The sequence below is a fragment of the Vanacampus margaritifer genome, chromosome 13 (assembly GCF_051991255.1).
Source record: "Vanacampus margaritifer isolate UIUO_Vmar chromosome 13, RoL_Vmar_1.0, whole genome shotgun sequence".
Taxonomy (NCBI): domain Eukaryota; kingdom Metazoa; phylum Chordata; class Actinopteri; order Syngnathiformes; family Syngnathidae; genus Vanacampus; species Vanacampus margaritifer.
The window spans coordinates 4,712,821-4,736,719 of record NC_135444.1 but is presented as its reverse complement, the minus strand read 5'-3'; the positions used below and the strand labels follow the sequence as shown (position 1 = coordinate 4,736,719).

General features: G+C 38.8%; 1 protein-coding gene across 1 annotated transcript; it reads right to left on the bottom strand.

Annotated features, from left to right (window-relative positions):
- Window positions 1-5,084: 5,084 nt before the first annotated feature.
- Window positions 5,085-22,739, bottom strand: alg6 (ALG6 alpha-1,3-glucosyltransferase). Its single transcript, XM_077585101.1, has 14 exons — window positions 22,570-22,739; window positions 22,257-22,341; window positions 21,758-21,847; window positions 21,525-21,613; window positions 21,261-21,343; window positions 20,197-20,261; window positions 19,773-19,958; window positions 19,085-19,220; window positions 17,187-17,272; window positions 15,455-15,539; window positions 15,170-15,240; window positions 14,331-14,399; window positions 11,939-12,131; window positions 5,085-6,208 (listed from the first exon to the last, which is right to left on the bottom strand). Exons 1-14 carry the CDS (start codon window positions 22,649-22,651, stop codon window positions 6,011-6,013), a joined length of 1,518 nt encoding a protein of 505 aa, XP_077441227.1. The 5' UTR covers window positions 22,652-22,739; the 3' UTR covers window positions 5,085-6,010.
- Window positions 22,740-23,899: the final 1,160 nt, after the last annotated feature.

The window sequence follows — 23,899 nt, the reverse complement described above, 5'->3', positions numbered from 1 at the left end:
TGTGATCATTCTTATTTCCTTTTTTGAAGAGTGGGACTACTTTTGCTATTTTCATTTGTTCTGGGAAAATTCCTGTTATAAATAATAAATTACAGATATACATTAAAGGCTCTATGATCAGGTCTATGATTAGTTTTATCAGCGACATATTCATATCTATATAGTCGTTAGCTTTTTTACTAGCAAAATTTTGAACTATGTTCAAAATTTCGAGCTATGTTCAAAATTTCACTAGCTTGTACGGCTTCAAGAAAAATTCTGTTTACGTTTTTTTGGTATGATTCCATAATTGATATTTTCGTCAGGGATATTGTGTGATAACTTTGGGCCAATATTGACAAAGTGATCATTGAATTGGTTTGCAATTTCTTCTTTATCATAAATTACCAAGAGGTCCTTAATAAAATAGTTTGGAGAGATTGGTTTTGTCTTGGTCTTGGTCTTGGTTTTGTCTTTATTCAAGACTTTGTTTTTTATATCCCAGGTATTTTTTGTACTTCTTTTACTTTTCTCTAGTAATTTGGTGAAGTCATCTATTTTTTGACTTCTAAGGATGGATACAAGTTTATTTTTTATATTTTTTATACCTAGACTCTGTATCTTTTGTTCTTTGTTTGAGAAACATTCTATATAGAATTTTTTTCTTCTTACAAGCATTTTTTTAACCCATTTGTCATCAGCTTTTGTGTGTGCAGGAATTGTAATCCTTTTACAATATTTATCATATGAATTTATGAGTGTGGTCATGAAGGAATTATAGGCATTATTTAAGTTGTTTGTTATGTTCTTTACAAGTATATGTAAACTTTTAATCACGACTGTATCAACCACAGACTAATCTGCCTAGGGCCTTCAGAATCAGTAATGTATTGATGGAGATGGTATTAGGAGGTGGATAAAGTCGAATAGATCCCCACCGATCATGCACGCCTATGGAGAATTTCGTTCGTAATTAACTTAGCATAGTGTACATTGCCGTCTGCATTTGGGAACGGGTCCCACCAGATGGCGCTGTTGAGCACTATGCAGGCTCATAATTGGTCTTCTTTATAACTAATAATTTATAAAATTGTATTTTATCAAGAATAATAATATTCAAATAAATAACAATTATGTTTGTTAGGTAATTTCGTTATAAACATATATGTATAATACAAAGCCAAGTACAATGGTCTAACTTTCTAAACAGGAGAGGGCCGGTGTCGGTACCAGATGTGATCGGGCTGCCAGATTGTATCGGGGTCGCTTACCGATGGCGTCATGCTACAGGATTGTTCAATTAAGTTATTTGAAGAAAAAAAATCAGGTTGACGTCAAAACATTGGAAAGAAAATATTAAAGATGTCATTTAAATAACAAAATATATGGACTGAAATTGTCAAAATGTAAATTGTCAAAATGTAAATAAGTCTGAAGTCTGAATTGTACGAGTTCCTAGAAGTTCAAACTCCAGGTTCCACTGTACCTGAATAATAATAAAACATTTAGTGAGTTGATTTTAGTGAAAGTTGTTTTTTAGTAGTTTTGTGCCGTCCTTGAATGGTAATTTTTATGCAAGAGAGCCCTTTGCAATGGGGGATGGGGGGGGGGGGGCATCACATTCTTTGAACTTTGTTGTTGAAGGCTGTATCGTTTATACATTAAGATACTGTGATATAATTACAATCACTTGAGCTTACTACATGAGTGACGTTTCTGTGGCATATTGAAAATGGTCCTCATGTTGGCGTTATACTATACAAACATTCCATCTTGACAGTTAGTGTGGAGTGTGCAATATTACTGCAGGATGCCAGAGGGGTTACGAACATGTTTTTTTCTCCCATATTCCCCAAGATTTTGTTTTGCGAGTCATCTCGGCCGCTGACAGCTATCGGAATTGCTCTTCAACTCCTTTGAAGCGGTGCGCGTATCAACCCGCAGAGGTAAAATCGGTGACGGATGTCGAATGTGCGCTGTCAGTCGCGAGGCAGACATGTCTCGGATGCCGGCATCGGTTTGCCCAAGGTGCGTCTGCAATGTATAGCGGCGGATCATCCGTCATGTTTGCCACGTCTATCCTCTGCCAGGCACCTGACACATTTTGATTGCACACAAGAAGCCCAATCCAGCAACTTTGTGCAAATAATGTTCTTTCCATCAGCAACTGTCGTCTCATTTGTGGCTCAAGATGCAGCAGTCATGCCCACCTCTGCAGTTTAACACCTTGGGAAAGTAAAAGTGTGTGCGTCGGGAGGGGGGATCGGCGGTCTTAGGACACAGTAGTCTCTTTATTTGGCGGTGCCTGGGAAGGCCGAGGCCTCTCGCTGCACGAGTCGACCCAAGCGACAGCTGCTGTTCACAGCAGCATTTCCTATTTCTGCCTAAGGTGGATCGTGTAACTCTCACTTTATCGCCCTTAGAGGCCACGTGAAGGACAAAGCTAGCACAACCGTAAACATAACTAATGTTTTCGTTCAGGCCCCTTGGGAGTGTCGTACAGATTTCCGTCAGACTTGCAAATTGCCAGCGAGAGTGTCAGTCCTGATGTGGGTTAGCGGCCCGAGTTCCTGATGAACGCCTCCTTGATCTCATGTCAGTGCTAAATTTCAGTTGCAAGGATACAGGAAGTACTCAATGTAGCAGCTTCTAATCCGAAATATTTGCAATACAGCATTGTGAGTAGTGCTTGACCTTATTTGTTACTTTGGTAACAAATATTTACTTTTGTTACTTAATCGAGGACTAAATGTTGAATGCGAGTCACAAGATGATTTGCTGCTTGCAGGAAGTACAGTATACATAAAAAGCCTCACTGTTGCTGCTCCTGAATGGAATCTCAGGCCTCACTTTTCATTCTATTGCTTTGTTTTCAGTTCTCTCAAAGTTTGAAGCAAAACTTTGTTTTGTTTATGCAATCAATAACAGGAGATATTCAAATCATTTTAAACATTTCTCAAATACGTTACTAGGAACACCTTTCAGTATAATGCATGCTAATGCAATAAATATATATTGTTCGGAAAGTGTACATCCTATGTGCTTGTTTTACGCCACTAAAACAGAGGAAGGCAAAGTATGGCCAATGAGGCACATACGACCTGCTCTGTTCTATTATCTAGCCCACAAACTATTTACATTATTTAGCAGTTTTCACATTTATTTAATTTAGCTAATTACTAGGAATGTAACAATAACGGCAATATCGTGATATCGCAATATTAAAACTGCCACAATATCGTTTTAAAAGCAGCACATCTGTTAAAAAAGTCAGGTTGATTTCCATTTGTGCAGCTCTAGCACCCTCTAGTGGCTAGTTTTTTAGTGCAGTTTAATTTTCACAAGGCATGTTTTGTCTTCTGTGTTTAAAAACCACGCTAATGGTGAGGTGAAGGGGAATGCAATATGCTTGGGAACCAAGTCAATATGTGGAGGAACTAAATGAGTGCGTGCATTAGCAAAAGTAAGTGCCTCAATATTAAGCGTTATTACAGATTGTAGGTTGTCTATACGCATTACTGTTATGTACAAAAGCACAATATTGTGTTCTTTTTCGTATGAGCTAATTTTGTATACAATATTGTGACCTTTTTTTATATCACAAACCCCCTCAATATCGTGATCAGGCTTGGGGAGTAACGGAATACATGTAGCGCCGTTAAGTAATGAGGTTACAAAAAAAATGTAACTGTATTCCGTTAGTTACAGGAAAAAACATGTAATCAGATTACAAGTACATCTATTAAAAATAGGGATTACTTTGAGGGATTACAATTTCTACGATGAGAGAGAGAGAGAGACAGAGACAGACGGATAGACAGAGAGACAGACAGCATTATTATTTATTGGTCCATCTGTCCATTTTTAGAACTATGCGTGGCCCTTGCACACTTTTCTCACCTCAGCACTAACAGGTCACTTTCTTTTTTGGTGTTCGGGGGTAGCTCGAAAGGGTTCCCTGCAGAGAAACAATATCAACGCAGCTTCCATTTCTGTCTGTGGAGGGTCGTGTGTGTGTGTGTGTGTGTGTGTGTGTGTGTGGCGGTGGCCTGTAGCCAATAGCAGCTGACACGGAGTGAAGAGGTGGGGACACCACCACGGGGGGTCTCCAATCAATCTCAGGTGTGACAAGACAGGCACATTGCTAGTGGGTGGCAACACGAGTTGTTCTCACATCATTCGAAGGTGCAAGATGATGTTTGGACACGTTTGTGTTCGCATGTCGGCACAATGTGTCAACAAAAATCATGTGGCACACTAAAAAATAATGAGCAGACATAAAACTAGAAATCCTTTTCTCTCAAGATAAAATACTGAGTGGATAGACTTTCCTCATTTAAGAGCTCAGGTAGTCTAGATCAGCTAAATCAAATGACACTCATCATAGTAGCAGTAAACTTATGCCTTCACAAAGATGACACATTAAGGAATAACCCATGGCAATCAAAAAAGAGTCATTTAAACATATTTTTTCTTGAGCTCATTATATGAGGAAAAGCAAAACTAGTAATTTTATTTCATGTCAACCACATAAAGTCAATCTGAGCAAGCAAGTACACAAGTTATTTAAATGGTTCCAATTTTGTCCTCATCACTTCAAAGCAAGCAAAAAAAGACAAAAACAAAAGTCAGAGATTGGGCTGCCATGTGGGTACGTTATTGGCCAGTGGGCCTCAGAGCTTCTGATGCTCCAGCACCTCTCGCTGACCTGCTAACATTTATAGTTGTAATGGTTTTTTTTATGCCCATGTCATTAACTCAGAGAAAGATTGGAGAGTGAAATTGCATGTAGCGTTTTTCTGTGGTATTTCAAGTTTATAGCATTATGCTGGGATATGTCACCTTCCATCATGTCTTTAAGGGCCTGTCTTGCAGCTGGTTTTCTACAAAAATGTACACGACTTTTGTAGTGATCCATTGTCGTTTTGAGGACTTGAATTAAATGTTAAATATTGTTGAGTAAAAACCTTTGGAGATGGCGTTTTGGTCTAATTACTGGCTCCATCGCTTCCCAATTGGCAGTAGTGTTATAGCAAAAGGAATTTGTTATGACTGCTTGGAGCAGTATCATTTAATTTGGTAATAAAGCTACCGTACACTTTGGGTTGTTGGCAACGTTTTATTTTATTTATAACTTGCATGGTATGTAAAAGTATGCAGTGGAAAATAGAAAAAAGGGCTCAGCACCATATAATGAGTCCATTTAGATGATTGTTAAGCTCAAAGAATAATAATTATCCAGACATTATCTGAACCGCTTAATAGTTTCACCAAAACTCACAGTGTCCTGTCCTGGCTAATTAACATAAGAACCTCCACATCAATCAAGTTTTTGTTCAATGGCCGTTGACCCAGCAGTTTGAGGGCTGCAGCACTGCACGGGACATATCTGCCCCTAAAACAAGCCAATTACACAATGGCAAGAAAGCTTTAAAAAAAAAATAACGGTCTATAATTCTTAATCCTTGGAATATTTTGACTAAAAGCATGGTCACAGACATGTTAATATGACACCTGCATGAAATTGTGGGGGGAAAAAATACACATTTCTTCTTTAATATGAACAGTTCATGACAGATCAGAATGTTAAAATGCTACTTAAAAATTGCCTTTAATGAACAAATCAGAGGTAGACTACCCAGAATGCATTGCATTTTAACTGCTATGTTGCACAGTATGTGTAAAACCTGTGAGTGATGTTTTCCCAATATGTTCATGATATACAGCAAAGTACAGCATAACGGCCACATCGTTAGGTAGACTTGTCAATTAAGCTTGTACAAGACCTGTATTTAAATAAATAAAAAAATGCTTTTTTTTCTTTCTTTCTCAATTGTAGACTTTTCTAATACGTTGATAGCCGATTTGAGTTACACCACAAGAATAAAGTATTATCATACAGCTCATTTCCATTTGGTATACACTGGCAATGAGCAAAATATCTCATGCATAGTGAAAACAAATACACACCTTTGTACAACACTGGCTTTCCTGAGTCACTATTAACTCCATACGTTTGTGTGCGCTGTAATTATTTGATCTTCTTCAGGCTTTTTTTGTTTGGCAATGCACTGAATTGGACAATGTTGAAGTAGAAAAATGTCCCCAAGAAATGAACAAAAGAAAAAGTAGACACTAGCACCGGAAACAAGTCAGGCAAATGAGACGGAGGGGGGAGAGCAGCACTTGCGATGCTCAGACAGGCCATGGCCGAGACACTGATGTAGAACTGGAAGGCAAAAAGAGGGGTTGTTATTAGTGACAGATGGGACAACAACACTTAATTAATGTATTGCTCAGATATCTGCATTTGTAAGGACAAGGCTAATTAGCTATTTAAAAATGAAAAACAAAGTGAGAACCGAGTATTAAAATCAAATTTTTTTCTGGACCATCTTTGGAATGTTTGTTCCAATTACAGTACATCGGAGTCCCAATTTAAATTTAACCTATTTGAAGCCATACTGCCTTTAAAAGAGGCACTTTAAATTGTCTTAAATGAATCAAGGATCCAGAAGTGCATCCTTTGCAGTAGTCGTTCAATTCTCGGCAGTAATGTATGAAAGAAGTATGAGCTAGTTCATTTTTGGATCGATGAACTTAGTTCAAAAATGGTCAACTATGAACTTTGAAATTTGTGAGCTGAACTTTGAACTAGTTTGCATAGAAAATTAACTTTCCCAACACTGCACTACGCTATCAGACATTGGAACGGGCTCCAAACATTTCATTCTCCTCACTCCTTGAGTGTCTTCCTGAACTCCCTACTGTACTTTTAGGTGGGAAGAGCTCAAATCTAAACCCAATCGAGGATTAAGGAATTTACAAATAGTAAATTGATCCACCTGAGGTCCAACAGGTGACGATGCAAATTAACGCGAAAAACAAGCAATGTTTTTTTTTTTTAAGGAATTGCCATCTCAAAGACTGTGTGACAAGGCTACAAAAAAATAATTAAAGTCCTGCTGAAGGGAGATTGCTATCATTTCTAATACAAAAAATAATTAAAATCCTGTTGAAGGGAGATTGCTATCATTTCTAAATGACCAAACTGATGTTTGGGACAACTTGGTACTAATCTAGAATTTTACCCCATAATCGTCAAAGGATCTCTGGAAGTCTGCCAGAATGCCTCCAGGGTTTTCAGTCAGCAGCGAGCTCCAGGAAGAGTGTTCCTACCAATTCTATTAATTATAAAGGCCACTTCACTCTTGGAAATATAATGTCAAAGAGAGAGAAATGTCTGTGCCCTGTTGCAATCCTACCTTCAAGCTCTAAAGAAAATGTTTTTGATCTCATGTCAGCAACTACTTTTAGATATTGCAAGAAAAAGTATGTTTGTAATTGCTTGAATCTCTACGTAATTGGTCATGAAATGTGGTCTGATCTTTATTTAAGTCACATACAGAAACAGTCTGCCTAAAGTAATACCACGCAAACGTTTTCCTGTTTTAATTGGACACACTATGTTAAGATTCACACAGTGCAGGGTGGAAAAAGTAGTTCAACCCTGAGGCTAAGGACTTCTGCAAGAGCTGCCCAGAGGATTGTCAGTCAACCGAGATTCACCTCAATATGACGAGATTGGAGCTGCTTAAAGCTGACGTGCCCTATATCAAATAATAAAATAGAATACCTGCAATTGTCAGATTGTCAAAAAATGAGGAAAGTTCAGCACTGTGACAAGGAGTGACGTCCTTATAACTTCGTTAACCGCGCCACACAAGGCGTTTTATATGCAAAATAGGTAGATACAGTATAACACGACCGGAACTCATACAGGCAAAGTGTTCCGGTGTTCCTTTTGCATTTGTGTTTTTTTGTTTGTTTGTTTTTTACAGATGAGCCCTGCTATTCAGGGCTGGCTTGCAAACAGCAAAAATCTGCGAAGAATTGACGCCAAATGTTTTTAAATTATATACCATGATTTTACCGGTCCGGCCCATTTGGTAATATATTTTCCTCCATCCTAAGCTAATACGAGTTTGACACACCATGGTCTTAAGTTTTCCAAGTAAAGAACCATTTCTTATTTAGTCTCTGACAGATTATAGCTTTGATTTGCTAACGAATATTGGTGGACATCCCTGTCCGATTTGTCTTCCTTCAGAAGGTAATGGCATTTAATCACCACACACGTGTGATGTTCCCATGAAGAAAGTATTTTCTATCCCCCCGCCCCTCCCCCCCAAAAAGGCCTGGCACCTCAGGCTAAAAACTAACTGTTGTAATGTGACTATGATTTATCAAACCAAGCAGTAATTGAATTTACCACCAGAGATGCAAACAGCTGATGGTGAGAGTGAGCTCACTTCGATGTCTATTTAAGCTTTATGACCTGAAGATAAATCGAGTACGATCGAGGAAACACCTCGTGCCCGCGCCCACCCAAACCCATGAAACCCTATCGTCGTCACTGGTGCTCGCTATTTATGCTGCTTGTGTAAATAAATATATCTAGGCAAACGTGTGTTAATGACACACGCTATAAAAAGACACCTTCTCCTAATCTCTGACACTCTACCAGTGCCGCTTTTGCTATGGGCCTGACCCGGCAGTGACTACAGTCATGGCGGAAATTTAAATAACCGACTGCTAATTCTTGGAGGGGTAGATTCATTCCTTGAAAAGCACATTTTACAGTAGCACGTAATCTTTCTTTATCAGCATATCGTCTCATTCTGATGCAATTAGTAAATGTATTAGCTGTGCATCCTCACCCCTGCAGTGCTGAGATTCATTATGTAAAACACTGTTTATAATTCACAGTTGGTATTAGGGCTGCACAACATATTGAAAAAATATCAATTTGCGATATTAGCCCATGCAATAGGCATATCGCAAAGACATGCATTCATTTTCATATAGAATTGTATGCTTTTATTTGAATTTGACCAGTCAGACGCAAATTTAAATGTGCATCGTCATCCAATAGTTAAATATTGTCTAGGGTAATTGCAATTAATTAACAAAGAATACATTAAGATAGCTTATTTTGCCGCATTCAATTTTTTTTAAATTCTTTTATAAGATAATAAAAATGTAATTTCTTTAGGTACACGTTAAAGGGACATTCAGTGATCCTAGCGCCATCTAGTGGCATTCATTTTAAAAACCGACTGCTTGTGTCAGTGTACAAAAAAAAACATGTATCGCATAAATGTATATATATTTTATTATAATTGTAGATCTAGTAATCACTAATTATATTACATGGGTGTAGTCTGACCTTACTAGAGCTGCCATGTTTCGCCGCCATCTTCTAGCTACAACTTGGTGCTTGCATCGCGTGTTGGACCCAATGGGTCGACCGCAGCTTACCTTCCATAGTTGGGACCTGCAGGTGGTCGTCACTAACTCCCGTGATTCGGGCCCGTCGCTTGTCACTTTCTGCTTTGCTCTCGTAAGCTTTTACTAGTTTTTTTTTTTTTTTACTACCTCCTCTCGCTAGCCGCTCTTATTAGCCACTCCTGCCTATGGCTCCGACTAACTCTCACTAGCCACTCTTGTTAGCTGCTCTGGCTAATTCCGTCTCGCGCGGTCTTTCGGCGTCGCTCACCGGGCTCACCAAGATGCTGGTTTGCTCAAGCAAAATAAGAATTGGTGGTAGGCTTGCGAAATATGGTCTCTCTGAGCCACCGTAGTCTGTGTGCTCCTGCGTGCTTCTAATGCTATTCTTTGACCACTAGATGGCGCTAGGGACTACACACTGTGTCTTTAAATATTACAATGATATAAATATCACTATAATCAACAACTATATCACAGATCACATGTTTTTCTAATATCGTGCAGCCCTAGTTTCTGTTTCTTGTATTTTTGTTACCTAGTCTACATCCATATATTGGGAAAAAAAACAATGGCGCAATAAGTAGCATTGAATATCTATACTCAGTTCCAGATTTCCTTCAACAGGTAGAACAAGGAAAACAGCAATTGACATTGTCCATCCAGCCATCCATTTTCTTAATCGCTTGTCCTCACAAGGGTCGCGAGAGGCGCTGGAGCCTATCCCAGCTGGCTTGAACTGGTTGCCAGTCAATCGCAGGGCACACAGAGGACAAACAACCACCCACACTCACAATCACACCTAGGGACAATTTAGAGTGTTCAATCAACCTGCTCTGCATGTTTTTGGAATTGACATTGTAAGATCTGTAAAGAATGTACCGATGAGATAAAGATTAATAATTAACATTGTCCAAATAATGCTGTGTATATCAGATTCATGCGTAACTATGTAGGGATCCAACCTGAAATGGTGGTCTCTTGTTTCCCATAAATGTTTTCAGTCTACACCAATTTTAGAAGGACGTGTATACTGTGCAGTCAACAAAACACATTTGTTTTTAATTTTTTCCATGAATGAAAGTAACAGACTAATTTATTTCAAATCTAATTCACAAAAGTGTAAACAAGTCCTCTTCTCATTGGTGAGTTACGCTATCATGCTGGTACCATGTCTCTGTATTTATGTCGCACACTGCCTCCATGCCGCCATGGTTTAGATTTAGTATTCTAAGCCATACCGTTACTAAGTGAACTGTACCGGGCGCTAAGTGCAGACATTCTCAACCAATGTGCCGTGAGAGCTCTTAAGATGTACTGCAGGAAATTATAAAATTTCACTTTATTGGTCAAAACATTATTTATAACAAATAATGTGTCTTTGTTCATCTATCTATGCTAGAAAGACTAGCACTAGCTTATTTAAGCTAAATGCCGCTTTACAGTCTATTCATGCCCCAAGTGGATAACCATATTTTTTGGACCACTGAGCGCACCGTATTCTTAGGTGGAATATCAATGAATCAACATTTAAAAATATATTTATTCATACAAAAGGCACTCCGGGACGCATTATTTTTGTGAAGCATCCTATGTTAAATAGTTTATTCTAATTGTACCGTGTTGTTATGTGATAGATTTAGCACTATTATGCTAGGTTATATTGGGTAGCGCTGTCTCGCTTGCTTTTGTTCAACGTGCAACTACACGGGGTTGCTTTGAGAATAAGAGGGGACAAAAAACAAAAAGTTTGAACATTTCTAGTCAATATGCTGACCAGTGGTTGCGTTATTACTTTGGCTAATGCTAAATGCTATCTTGGTTGACAGTTCAACAGCTTTAAACAAGCCAATGCACTCACCATTATCCAACCTTTTATGCTTGGTCCCGGCAGCTATTTTAAGATGGCTGTGCCGTTTACCTCATGCTGGTCCGGTCTGGTCAGTTGAGTTTAGGTCTTAAACTAATAGGACTACATTTCTCATGATCCTTGATTCATTTGACATGAAAACAGATAGATGTTCTAGTTCCATCCATCCATTCATTTTCTTAACCGCTTGTCCTCACAAGGGTCGCTGGAGCCTATCTCAGCTGGCTTCAGGCAGTAGGCGGGGTACATCCTGAACTGGTTGCCAGCCAATCGCAGGGCACACAGAGATGAACAACCATCCACACTCACAATCACACCTATGGACAATTTGGGAGGAATTGGGAGGAAACCGGAGTACCCGGAGAAAACCCACGCAAGCACGGAGAGAACATGCAAACTCCACCCAGAAAGGCCGAAGCCCGGACTCGATCTCACATCCTCTGCATTGGGAGGCGGACGTGCTAACCAGTCATCCACCGTACCGCCTGTTCTAGTTCCAGTAAGGCGAAAACATAGATGCCTGCTAGCAAATAGATGCATATGAGAATGAGAATGCCAACATAATAGATGGGAGTTTGGATTAAAGACGACAAAATGAAAGGCCGTAATCCATACATGCATATCATAAGGAGCTCCAGATTACAAGGCTCATTGTCAATCTTTGATAAAATTAAAGAATTTTAAGTGTGCTTTATGGTCCCAAAACAAATCAGATATTACCCTCTACCTCCATACATTCTAACCAAGCTGTAATTGTGTCTGGATTCTTCTCCTGTTATTGCAACAGCAGGTGACACTGACCTTCAATCTCACAATCCAAGCCAGGTCCATTCTGGGTAAGAAGAACAAGATCTTGTGGTAAACTCCCAGGGCAAGCTCTTCTTCTGAGCAGTGCTCCAATGCTGACAGTAAGTAGATGCTGAAGAAGAGGAAGGCTAGCGAAGTCACAACATACGGCGCCAGAAGACCATCCTTCAGAAACAGAGGCAGCATGCTGTGCAGGTGGAAAAAAAACAATGGAAAAAATGTTTTTGTTTTTTGTTTTTTTAAAGGACATCTTTATGGATGATTTATTTCAATCTGAGCCTTGATACTAGTACTTGTAATATGTATTACAATATTTGGTTCACAAATATGTTTGCTGAATGCAGCGCAACTTTTATTTCAGAGGTCTCGCACCAGCATTTTGCACCTGAGAGAGATAACTTAAAGCTTATCTTAAATTTAGCGGATGACCGTGGACAAGAACAACAGTTGACTCATACTAAATCGCACAACACCCCAACTATAAAAAAAAAAAAAAACACACACACAAAACTCTCAATTCTCAGGCACTCATTCTTTTTCTTTGTGCAAACAGAAAAACGCCCCATTTAACAGCTAAACATTTTAGAAACAGATAATTAATTTAAACTTTTGACTGGTTACATTCTGTCCTCTCACTGTCCTCTAACTGTTCAACTCGAGCATTCATTCAGCCAATTATGCAAACAAAAGATGTATTTTTTAGATAATAGAGCCTGAAGAGGATGCACATTATGTCCATGTCAGACTGTACTGAGAAACTGGAGAATGACCTTCTGTCCCTATACAATGCACACTTAGACAGCAGGCATTCTGACTATGTAGGGTAATCCCCATGTATCCTTATCCTAAACCACACACACAACAATTAGAGCTGCCGGAAGAATTTAACAACAGCTGGTGAAAGTTGAGGAAGCACCTGAAACACTACTTGTCTTTCCAAAAGCAGTCCTCACCTTAACCCTACCAACTCACTGACATTTTAAAGTCTATTACTATGACATTTGCCATTTGATAGTTATCAGATTATATAGACAATAAAAGTCTGCCAGAATAACAGTTAAACCATATGTGAAAATGAACTGACAGATTTATATGGACTGATGACTTTGTACCAGGTCATTCAACAACTTTGGCAACTTTTGCAATTAATGACGTCAGTTTATTATTTATATGATGTGTTCTTCCTGGAAACATTTCCATTTCAGCCAATCAGTGACCTTGATTCAAGGTTTAGAGTTTTGCTAATACGGGAGCGCCGAGTGGTTAAGAACTATGGATGTAACAATAACGGCAATAAAGTGATATCACAATATTCAAATTGCCACAAAATCATCATCGTCATGATATTATAAGACGCACATGTGTTAAAATGTTGAGGCTGTATTCCTTTTGTGCAGTTCCAGTTTGTGCATTTTTGCAGTTTAGGCAGGTTTTAGCCACCTATATTGAAGACCCAGGCTAATGGCTAGATGAAAGGTAACGCGACACGTTTCAGATCTTCCACAAATCGACTCAGTTCACAACGTGCGTGTGCATTAATAAGCAAGTGCCTTAATATTAAGTGTTATTAATGATTCTAGGTTGTTTATGTAAGACAATATGTGCTGTTTTTCTTTTACAATATCAGTTTTTATAAAGTATCATGAGCTTTATTTATATTGCAAACCTCCCACAATATTGTGATAATTATTGTATGGTGCAGTCCATATCATAATAATTATTGTATCTTGAAGTTTGGCTATCGTTACATCTCCACTTATGCATCTAAGGCAGGGTTCACCAATTCCGGTCCTTGAGGTCCGGAGTCCTGCAGGTTTTAGAAGTTTCCGCCAATGAACACACCTAATACTAAAGATCAGGATAGTTATCACATCAAGCATGCTGCTGAGCTGATTATATTAATCAGGTGTGCTAGTGGGCAGAAGCATCTAAAACCTGCAGAACTCACGAGAATCGGAATTGGTAAACCCCGATCTAAGGGTTAAGAACACCACCTACCGAATAGCGCTGGAAGGAGAAATACCACGCTGACAAAAACACAATGAGGAACATACACACAACACCAACCACCCCTTTTTGCCCATGAGTAAAGTACTGAAAGCCTGGACTGCTCCACAGGTGCTACATAGTAGCCCTGTTATCCAGTGTGCCACTAATGCTTAGAGTCTTTAAAACTCAGAGGACATATTGTGTTTTTTGGTTAGTCAGAATTATAACATACCATTTCTGAAAGATTACAATTCTTAATTGCGCATAAACCATAAAAAGCACAACTATATTCTTATTCAAGTCCTTACCAAAAACAGTTTAGGACAACTAATCAATAACAAGAAAAGACAACCTTCCAATTCATAAAATATGTTTAGAAAGCCACAGTTTGACTTACCTGAATGTAGACGCTTGCAGGAACCAAATGGACATGAGTGGAAGGTCATTCAGGAAGAGGCAAACGGACCTAGAAAAGATCCAGATAAGTAGTTTATCTGTCAAACACACAATACAGATATAAGATGATGATAGAAGATGCACTTGAATTGGTCAAACCTCACACAGCAGTTACCCTTGGACCAGATTCACCATAATAGTTGAACATAACAGTAGGTCTTGTAATGTAACGGAACCGTTTCCCTCCATTACATCAGGGCCGACAATATTTTGACATGACTTTACAATGTTAAATTAATGACTGGCTGCTTGATCAGTGTTGACAAGTGACTTGTATCCTCATATGCTCTGAAGGGGGCACTTTCCACCGGCCCCTGATCCCATAATTACAGTCAGTACTCTTTGCCGATCCTGTTACACTTCAATAATTGATCTTGCGCAAACAACGTCCGAGCTGCTGCCATCCATTCTTTCCTAATCCCTGGACATGCATTACTGATTGATTTATGGGGACAGGTGGTAGATATAACTCAATAGTTAATAAAGCAACAATCTACCCTAATCTAGATTAATAGATGATCTCAGATCTAGGAACCAAATCCCCTGCTCTCAAACATACCCATGGCCTCGCCTCTCTACCTTTATATAGTGGTTGTGAAATGCACACACGTCTACAAGCACTGTGTCTTTGATGGTGAGAAATAAAGTTGACTTGTGTTTATAACAATGTTAAATTGAGTGTGATGGCAGAAACAAAATTATGTTATTTAGCTAACTTTAATCTAATAGTACTACCTTGAAGCTCTAACTATTTTTATAAACATTTTTTGCTCTGCTTACAAGGATGCCAATAGAATGGACTTCTCGTGGACTTGATAAGAGAAGAGGAAGAACCCCAAAGATGAGTTGACCTAAAAAGGAAAGAGATTTTGTGTGATTATTCTACCTAAATGAATCTCAACAGCACTTAGATGTGTAGTAAAGACATTGGGAGAAATGTAAACTAGTAAATCTGATTACACCCTTAACATTAGGCTCATTCAATGACAGAAACAGGTAAAAGAATGGAAGATTCATATTCTGTAGACTGTGCTAATTACTTCGTTAATCACGTTAATCACTCACCAAGGCCAGTTTAAACTGCCAGAATGTAGGTTTTGTCATCACTCTAATACAAGATGGCAGTACTGCCAGGACAGTGCAGGCCAAACTGGAATAAAGCACACACAAAAGAACATTCTGGTGAGCTTCCTTATGACTGGTTCTCAAAAGAAAAATTCCCATTGCAGGTTACATCTCAATCCAATTAATGTCCTACACAAGCACAAGAACCAATCTTCTCTGATATAAGCGCCTGAAGACAATAAATGAGATTTCAGGTCAAATTGGCTGCACCATTTCAGATCACATCCCTTCTATCCCATATAATACAATATGGCTATAATTTGGCAGACATTCAAGTGTGAATAGGATTAGGACAATACTTTGTGTCCATATGTGCAAACACAATCGCATCGCCTCAGTTTGATGTTAGGTAGAAGATTATATTTTGTTGACAAGCCTTCATGTCAACAGGGAAATCAGAGAATTAGTCATCCTAGCGCCAGTCAATCACAGGACAACAAACAACCATTCATGCTCACATTTACACCTATGGACAATTTAGCCTTTGATTAATGTAAGACTGCAGACATGTTTTGGAACGTGAGAAAACATGCAAACTCCGCACAAGAAGTCCTGTATCGAGATTTGAACGTGTCAAATCCAAGCATTCATTGAACTGTTATCACACTACGATCCTCTAGTTTACCTATAATGAAGGTTCTTGCTATGTACAAGAACCAAACACTGTCCCCCTCTCAGGGGGACATTAGTTTAACCCTTCAATTGTCACCTTCTGAGGGGGGGAAGCAGCAGAGGAAAGGGATTAGGTGTTAGTATGTGTTGAGAGGTCGGTCAGCAGGTTTAAGGCATCAGCGCAACATTGTGTTTACGCAACAAATTGCGTGCCTGATAGAGAGTTTTGTAAAACAACAACATAGCAAGGCAGACAAGGCACAACTCTGGTAATTCAGTACATACACGCCATATACAAGTATGCATGTCTTATGTGTAAGGCTGGTGGTTTACAATCCACAAGGACATGGATACTGTTACACTGCTGATTGAATCTATGCACAAAGTACACCGACGCAGAAGCATTTAGCAACCCACCAGTGCCAAAAGACAGAAGTGTTTTTCATTTGTTTGAAATTCACTACAGTCAAAGAGGTCCAACTTGATCCCAGGACTTAGCAGCCTGGCAAAAACATGCTCATGCAGCGAACATAGGACTCCTATATTTAGAGTGATAGGTTATTTACGCACAGTCGTCCACGGCACAACTGTTATATCAACTGTTTCCTCTCGGTGATTTACAGGATCTCGGTTTTTGATCAAAATAGCTAATAATAAAAAAAAACTTCCTATGTATTATAGAGCTGCTTTATAAAAAAAAAAAAAAGGAAGGATGCACTTTTAGTCTCATAACCTTCGTTTTGCTGTATACAAACAACACAGGCCTCAATATATCCAAGAGCAACCAAAGCTCTTGTCACCACATTTCTAAAAACAGCTTTGACTTCATGTTCAGAAGGTCCTCACAAGATCTTTCTACGCCACTAGATTCACACCCTTGGGCTGGCAGGCTCTGCTTTCCCACTGCTTCACTGAAAGACGTAAATACGAAACGACACGATGAGGGAAGAACCAAACAAAACAAACAAAAAAACAGCAGACATATTTTGGGGGGGATAAAACAACAGCAGAACATTTCCAGGACAAAAAAAAAACAACAACAGAAAGATGGGGAGATTACCTGAGGTAGAGTTGGAAGTCAGTGGACAGAGTGGATCTGAGTTTTATCAGGATGTTCAAGCTGCACCATGTGTTGGCCACCTTATCCTGTCCAAATACACACTTGGTGAAATGAGAGGTGATGACACAACTGATCGTAGTCAGTCACTCATCGTGCTATACTGTTTTGACGCATGCCGTTATGTTTGTGCAAGCACAGTCATAATTCTGAATTCCATTTTACAGATAAAGCAAAAAAGTTGAGTAATCTCCCTTCAAATGTTCCTTAAGGCATTCCTAGGAGACAGTTTCACAGGACAGCTCTGAGGTGTGGCAAGTAGCCCCTGTCATCATGGGACTTATTTGTAAACTCAGAGATACAAAGTCGAAGGTCAGACTATAATAGTTTCTGCGAAACCAGCAGATCTAGACCAATCACAGGACACAACTCAACTTAAGACTGTGCTCAAATTTGGAACGATTTGCAGCAAGAAATATTTTAATCATCATATGTATTAAATTGATGAATTAACACTCTTTGTATTCATAAATTAGATGATTAAATGTCCAAATAAATAAAGGGAACAGAAGAACAAACGAGTAAATTATATATTTTCTTTAATTAATAAAATCTTTATTATTATTGTATTTTTACCACTTTCATATGATTTTGTGAATAACTTACAAGCTTCTGTTTGATTGTTGTGTGATTATTGACTTATTATCACAATTGGGTAGCAAGTGAGTCAATTGTGTCGGGTTCAGGTTATGCTTACAGCGCCACTGTGCACAAAACTGTCACACAACAGAGACCATACTGTATGATTAGATCAGCGTCATCACTTTTCTGGTCTCAGGCCACGACTAGAAATCCCATTTCTTGCCTATTTCTGTCTCTCCTCCATGCTACAGCTGCCCACGGCGCAGCTGTGCGGACCCTCGCGTTAGCCCTGTCAGCATTTGGGCTGTCCAATGTTATGCTGTCTCAACTGCAGCCCTCTCTGTTTTCCCTGTCGTCTCACTCCAAATAACCACCATAGGAATGTTCTTGAATGCCACCTAAAGGAAACACATGAACGGCGGGGTGGGGGTCCATTTCAAATGGGACACCGTCACCTATAAGCTGTTAGAATTTCACAGGGAGACGCATTTGGTGCCATTTTTTGTGAGCAGGGGGCAACGTGAGACGACAGAATGTAGTTCAGTGGGTAAACTTACAACTGCTCCCACCCAGTAGTTGCAACTAGCACCGGCCAACGCTCCTCCCCTTCTCACCCTGTTTCTTTACCCAAAGCACATGCTTATGCTCAAAGTTTCACAACTAGTTGAAGGCAGTGTGCCCCAGCAACCTGTCATGTTGTCATCACAGGCCCCGACACCTCGTGCTTTTATTGAACAAAAATAGTTACAGAGCCACCCTTTTTTGGTTACTTCTCACACAGTAAGACCATTACGTGTGAATCATTCACCTTCCTTCACTTTTTATTTTTAAGTTTCCCAGAGACAAGAGTGTAACAGATCTCCTGACCTTTCCAAGATTTTATTCTTCTTATCTCTTTCTGATTGGCATTGAAGGACTTAACAATGTTTGCCATGGTTTGAGGATGGAACCGCTTGAAAGGCACGAGGAGGTCTTCCTTGACCTTAATGAAAAACACATCTTTGTATATATTTGTTGCCAAAGGCATGAAATTAGGACTTAAATTCCTTGGTAATAAGACCTCTTTCCCTGGAAAATGTCTCATTGTGACTAATCCCTGAGCTAATTTATTGGATCAATTATCCTCTCCCAATTATTTCTTTGAATAACATATTTGAGTTGCAAGCCACAATTCCTAGACAAGAGTACAAATGTTTTCTCGAGATGAAGATTAGATCCCTCACATTTTCTTTCTCACTTTTAATTCTGTTGTATTGTACCTCAAACAGGCCTCGGGCCACGGGAAAGACTCTCCTGAGCACCTGTAGGGTCTGAGCACGGTCAGACAGGAAGGGAAACCAGCAGAGAGCAAAGGTCACCAACACTGTTGCTGCGACTTTCAGCAACATCAACAACCTACATTAAGAGGATCACAAAAACATTAATTTAAAAGTAGTGTTTGTCAACACATGAACAATGAATGACCTTTTCACAGTTCTAGTGATTTCCACAAATCAAAATGTTTATTCGTCATGTCCTCGGTTAAGAGATATGACCTTTCTTTTTTGGAATGCAGTGAAAGCAATGCATCAGCTGAGAGTCTTGAGCGTAGGTCAAACCCTGCAGTGATTTTGTCAGCTGTAGCGGGGAAGCTGCTGCACACACGGGCATAGCTGAAGAGTTTGAGTGTCATCTGGACATATCTTCCCACCAACCCTTCTAATCCGCCTCTCCATTTGCTTTAAATGCCCTTGGAACATTGTTACTAGATAAATAGACACAAGTAACAGCATCCTAGCTAATTTACCTCAGTCATTCTGTCACGCTCCAGTGAACTGTGCCTTCTTTCCAAGCGACAGAAGGTCAAAACAATATGATGGTAAAATTAGCGTTGACTAAACTGTAGGTTGGGTGATGATGTGTAATGAGGGTTACATATCCATCTGTCAGAACATTGGGTACACTCACCCTTGCCGCATTAGGCCCTTTTTGACACACTTTCCCAGGAGGTAGCAGAAGAAGGGAAGAGCATGGTAGAGCTCCATCTGTTTGTAGTTGAGGGCCAGGGAGAAGGCCATCGAGCCCAGTCCATCCCAGCCCAATCCCAGAGCCACAACAGCCCACAGCGCAAAGCCCAGACTCACTGCATTGTACCTTGTATTGTTAAGATCAGTATTGTAAACACTTGTAGATGTGCACATCTCATAAATGTGCTGCAGAGAAAACTTTTCCTATTTTAAAATAACATTTGTTGTAAGTTAGTTACAATGAAGAATTTGAATTTGAAAGAATGTTGCTGTTTAAGGTTGTAGGTGAGAGAGCAATCCAAATATTTGGTAGCTTTGTCATTAGGTCAATAAAGTAACACTAACAGTACACAAACAAAGGATACTGGAAATGGCCATAGTCAATAAGAAGTAGCCCGGGATAGATCAGAAAGCAGAGCAGAGTGCAAGTCTGGATAGAAAAACAAATAGTAGTTTTAATTATACTGCTAATCCCTAAATGAAATTCAACTCACATTCTGATATATATATACATATATATATATATATATATACATATATATATATATATATATATATATATATATATATATACATATATATATATATATATATATACATATATATATATATACATATATATATATATATATATATATATATATATATATATATATATACATATACATATATATATATATATATATATATATATATATATATATAGAGAGAGAGAGAGAGAGAGAGAGAGAGAGAGAGAGAGAGAGAGAGAGAGAGAGAGAGAGAGAGAGATGATGGATGAGGAAGCCCAAACACTGTGACGTAACTTTTCTGAGTATCATACCTGCATTAGCTGTATAAGTATACCAGATGAATAACATAAATTTATTTGAACATTCACTGTTGTGTCAAGCCATTCCTACCAACAAATTATCCAACTGTTATGTGTAACATATAGCAACTTATCTAATAACATTAGTGCAGGACAAAGACCGGAGTGCAGGACTAAGACCGTCTACATGCATTGCGCACAATTTGACTTCTGCCTTGTTCAAGAGCAGGGGTGCTCAAGTTCGGTCCTCGAGAGCGCCTATCTAGCCTGTTTTCCATGTTTCCCTCCTGCAGCACGGCTGAATCTAATGATCAGCTAAGACTGATAACGATCCTGATCATGAATCAGGTGTGTTAGTGGAGAGAAACATGGAAAGCAGGCTGGATAGGGGCTCTCAAGGAACGAACTTGAGCACCCTTGTTCCAGAGCATCTTGGGTGTGAGTACTTACATTGGTCAGGGGAAACTCAAACCCAGAGCACTTGGTCTAAAATATTACCTAAACTATCAGTTTGCATTAAGGGCCAATTTGGATGACCAGTGCACTAAAAATATTGTATTTTATCTTAAGGTAGATATGATATTTCAGTAAATGCTAAATGCCAAAATCGTGTCTCACCTTTCTCTTAATAGTTCCGTAATTCAGCCACAAACAATATAATACAACAGCAGGAATGTATATGAGGAAATCTGCAACAAGCACTGCAACAAAAAAAGAAACAAAACAAAGCATACACAACTTTCAATACAAGCGCCCATGCATCCCTTAAAAGGGAGAACATTAATACAATTTATTATCTATTATAACAACTTCTGCAGTATATCTTGTAAAATTGTGCTGATGAGATGGTAGATTAATTCCCTTTTTTCGTTATCAACATACCTGTTGTTCTCATAAATAACTTGTGTGTTGCACTTTCATAACCTCTGGATTTGTGAAGCTGCACCCATTCCGGGTTTATAATGTTGGCACTGTAATGTAAAATAAACACTTTCATTGTTGTTGAATATGCAGTCAGGGTTGAGTTAAAACCAACTCAGATTTTAATGAATGCTGGAAGAATTAAAATGTGCTAAGTTTTAGTGAGGCTTTCATCACAAAGTCGAACTACTTACATTTGCGCACAAATCAGGCTGTGATAGGCAGTCAGAGGAGGATAATCAAGACCCCAGTAATTCAAGTCATTGTCTGTGGTATTGAAGTACCTGAAGGAGAGCGAGAAAAAAATCTCCCGTAGTAATGTTACAACTGCAATACTCATATCGCATTAGATATTTTGAAATGCATAGTCTCCGATGTGATAACCCTCACATGGTAGCAACTGTAAAAATAAGTAACCATGGCAAAAACTGGGGCTTACGTCTCTTATTGTCAATTGCCTGTAAACAAATTTTATGCAATCACTAAATGTGTTGATGGTGATGTGAAAATTATGTTAACATAACACAACATGAATAGAAAGACAAGTAAAACAACAGTAGCTGTGACACCTGCAAGCCATAAGGTATTCCATCTCTTCAATTAATTACAACCATGTTCAACAATGTACAGTAAAGTATACAATTGTGCTCAAAATTGTGTTAAGTGTCCACAAAGTATGCGTCAAATACTGACCATTGATGCACTGGAAGATTGTAGGTTATTTCTTGCCAGTGCCTCTGTGCTTCATAGTCACCAAACATCGGTGCTTTTCCCGAACCTGGAGACAAAACGTTCAAGTTTATGTTTGGGAAACAGGCAGGTAGAAAAAAGTAAACACACTGCTTCAGTTCCAACACGAGGTATTATTACAAACAACATTTTAAAGGCGTCGACTTTTATTTCAATGCTTTATGGACGCCCGAGCAGACCAAAGAATCGTGATGAGTTTGTAATTGGCAAAATGATTGAAGGCAGTAAATAGCGCTGAAAATAATAAGCTTCCTACCGGAATAAGAATTTAAGGACACTCCCCATCTCACGACAACGCCGAGTAATACACATATTGAAACGAGAGGCCAAGTCTGCATAACTCCCAAGAAACAAAGTAAGCTTTTGTGTAATTATAAACTGTCACGAATCTATTCAATGAGACTGTTTTCACTCTGCATGCGTTTCCTGAAACGTCATCAATGTCGGGGTCGTTACACGCTCTTATTGGTCAATGTTTGCAGACGCTGACGTCAAATTATGAGACGTTCAAGTACCGTAAGAATATCGGAGTTTTAACTTTCAGCCATTTGAACGATGACAGATATTATTTATCTAACATACTCTATAATAATTATTCGTCCAGTGTTACGAGTTGCATTGCTTAAAAATGTTTGTATACTTGTAAACTTTTCAAATTCCATATGGAGAATGGCATGGTGGACTAGACTTTGTGGAATCCGAATCTGTACTTCTTTGTGGAGTTTGTGTGTTCTCCCGATGGTTGATTGGTTTTCTCCAGGTACTCGAGCTTCCTTTACAAATTGCAAAAAATGAAATAAAAATTAAAATTTTTCTAGGTTAATTGAAAATTGTTAATTGACCATATAGGCATAAAATGGTTGGTTGTTCCTTTTAATGGCTGGTCATTAGTTGAGGTGTACTTATTCATTTTCAAGAAAATGTTTATGGACAAGTGCTTTTAGAGAATCAGTTTTTTATTTATTTATTTTTTTACTGTTAATTAATGTTGTATCTCATGTGAATGATGTTAATTTAAAAGTAAAAAAAATACAAATGAATGGTGGAATAAAGCTGTTTTCCTTGATTATGATGCATAATATCATTTACTACAGTGCTATTTGCACAGCCATCGACATGAGCGGGCCATTGGGGGCTGTAGGCATCCACCGAGATGTTTGTGCTCACCCCCAGCCCCCACCGCCGCCTGACAATTTGATGACAGAAAGTAGACCAGCTGAAAGAAAGCAGGTCTAATTTGTGGCGCAAATGGTGCTATACATTTTGATGGATTTGATCAACGCGCACTGGGCACAAAATTAGGGCCCCTAAAATAAAGTTTTTCTTTTCTTTTTTTAGTTATTTTTGTAGCAGACACTGTCTTGAGAAGGGGTGACCGGTTCCGTGCGATATGTCAACGCATCCGTTATATTGGATGTGACCATAGTATAAGCCACAAAATTGGCAAATATGTTTGTGAAATGAGATTTGAACTGCCTAATAACATCAACAGTAACAGTTTAGTCTTAATGCAAGAAGTGGAAAATTGTTGAGCAGCAAATGGACACGGAATCTTCATCATCATTTCACTTAGCCACATCCAATAT

Bases quoted from the DNA above. Each gene is read 5' to 3' on its own strand.
- alg6 (XM_077585101.1), bottom strand. From the start codon at position 22,651: ATGCAGACTTGGCCTCTCGTTTCAATATGTGTATTACTCGGCGTTGTC. The intron at 19,221-19,772 runs GTGAGTGTACCC...CTCTTAATGTAG, and splicing joins AAGGGCCTAATGCGGCAAGG to GTTGTTGATGTTGCTGAAAG. The intron at 6,209-11,938 runs GTCAGTGTCACC...TTTGCCTTCCAG, and splicing joins CTTGGATTGTGAGATTGAAG to TTCTACATCAGTGTCTCGGC.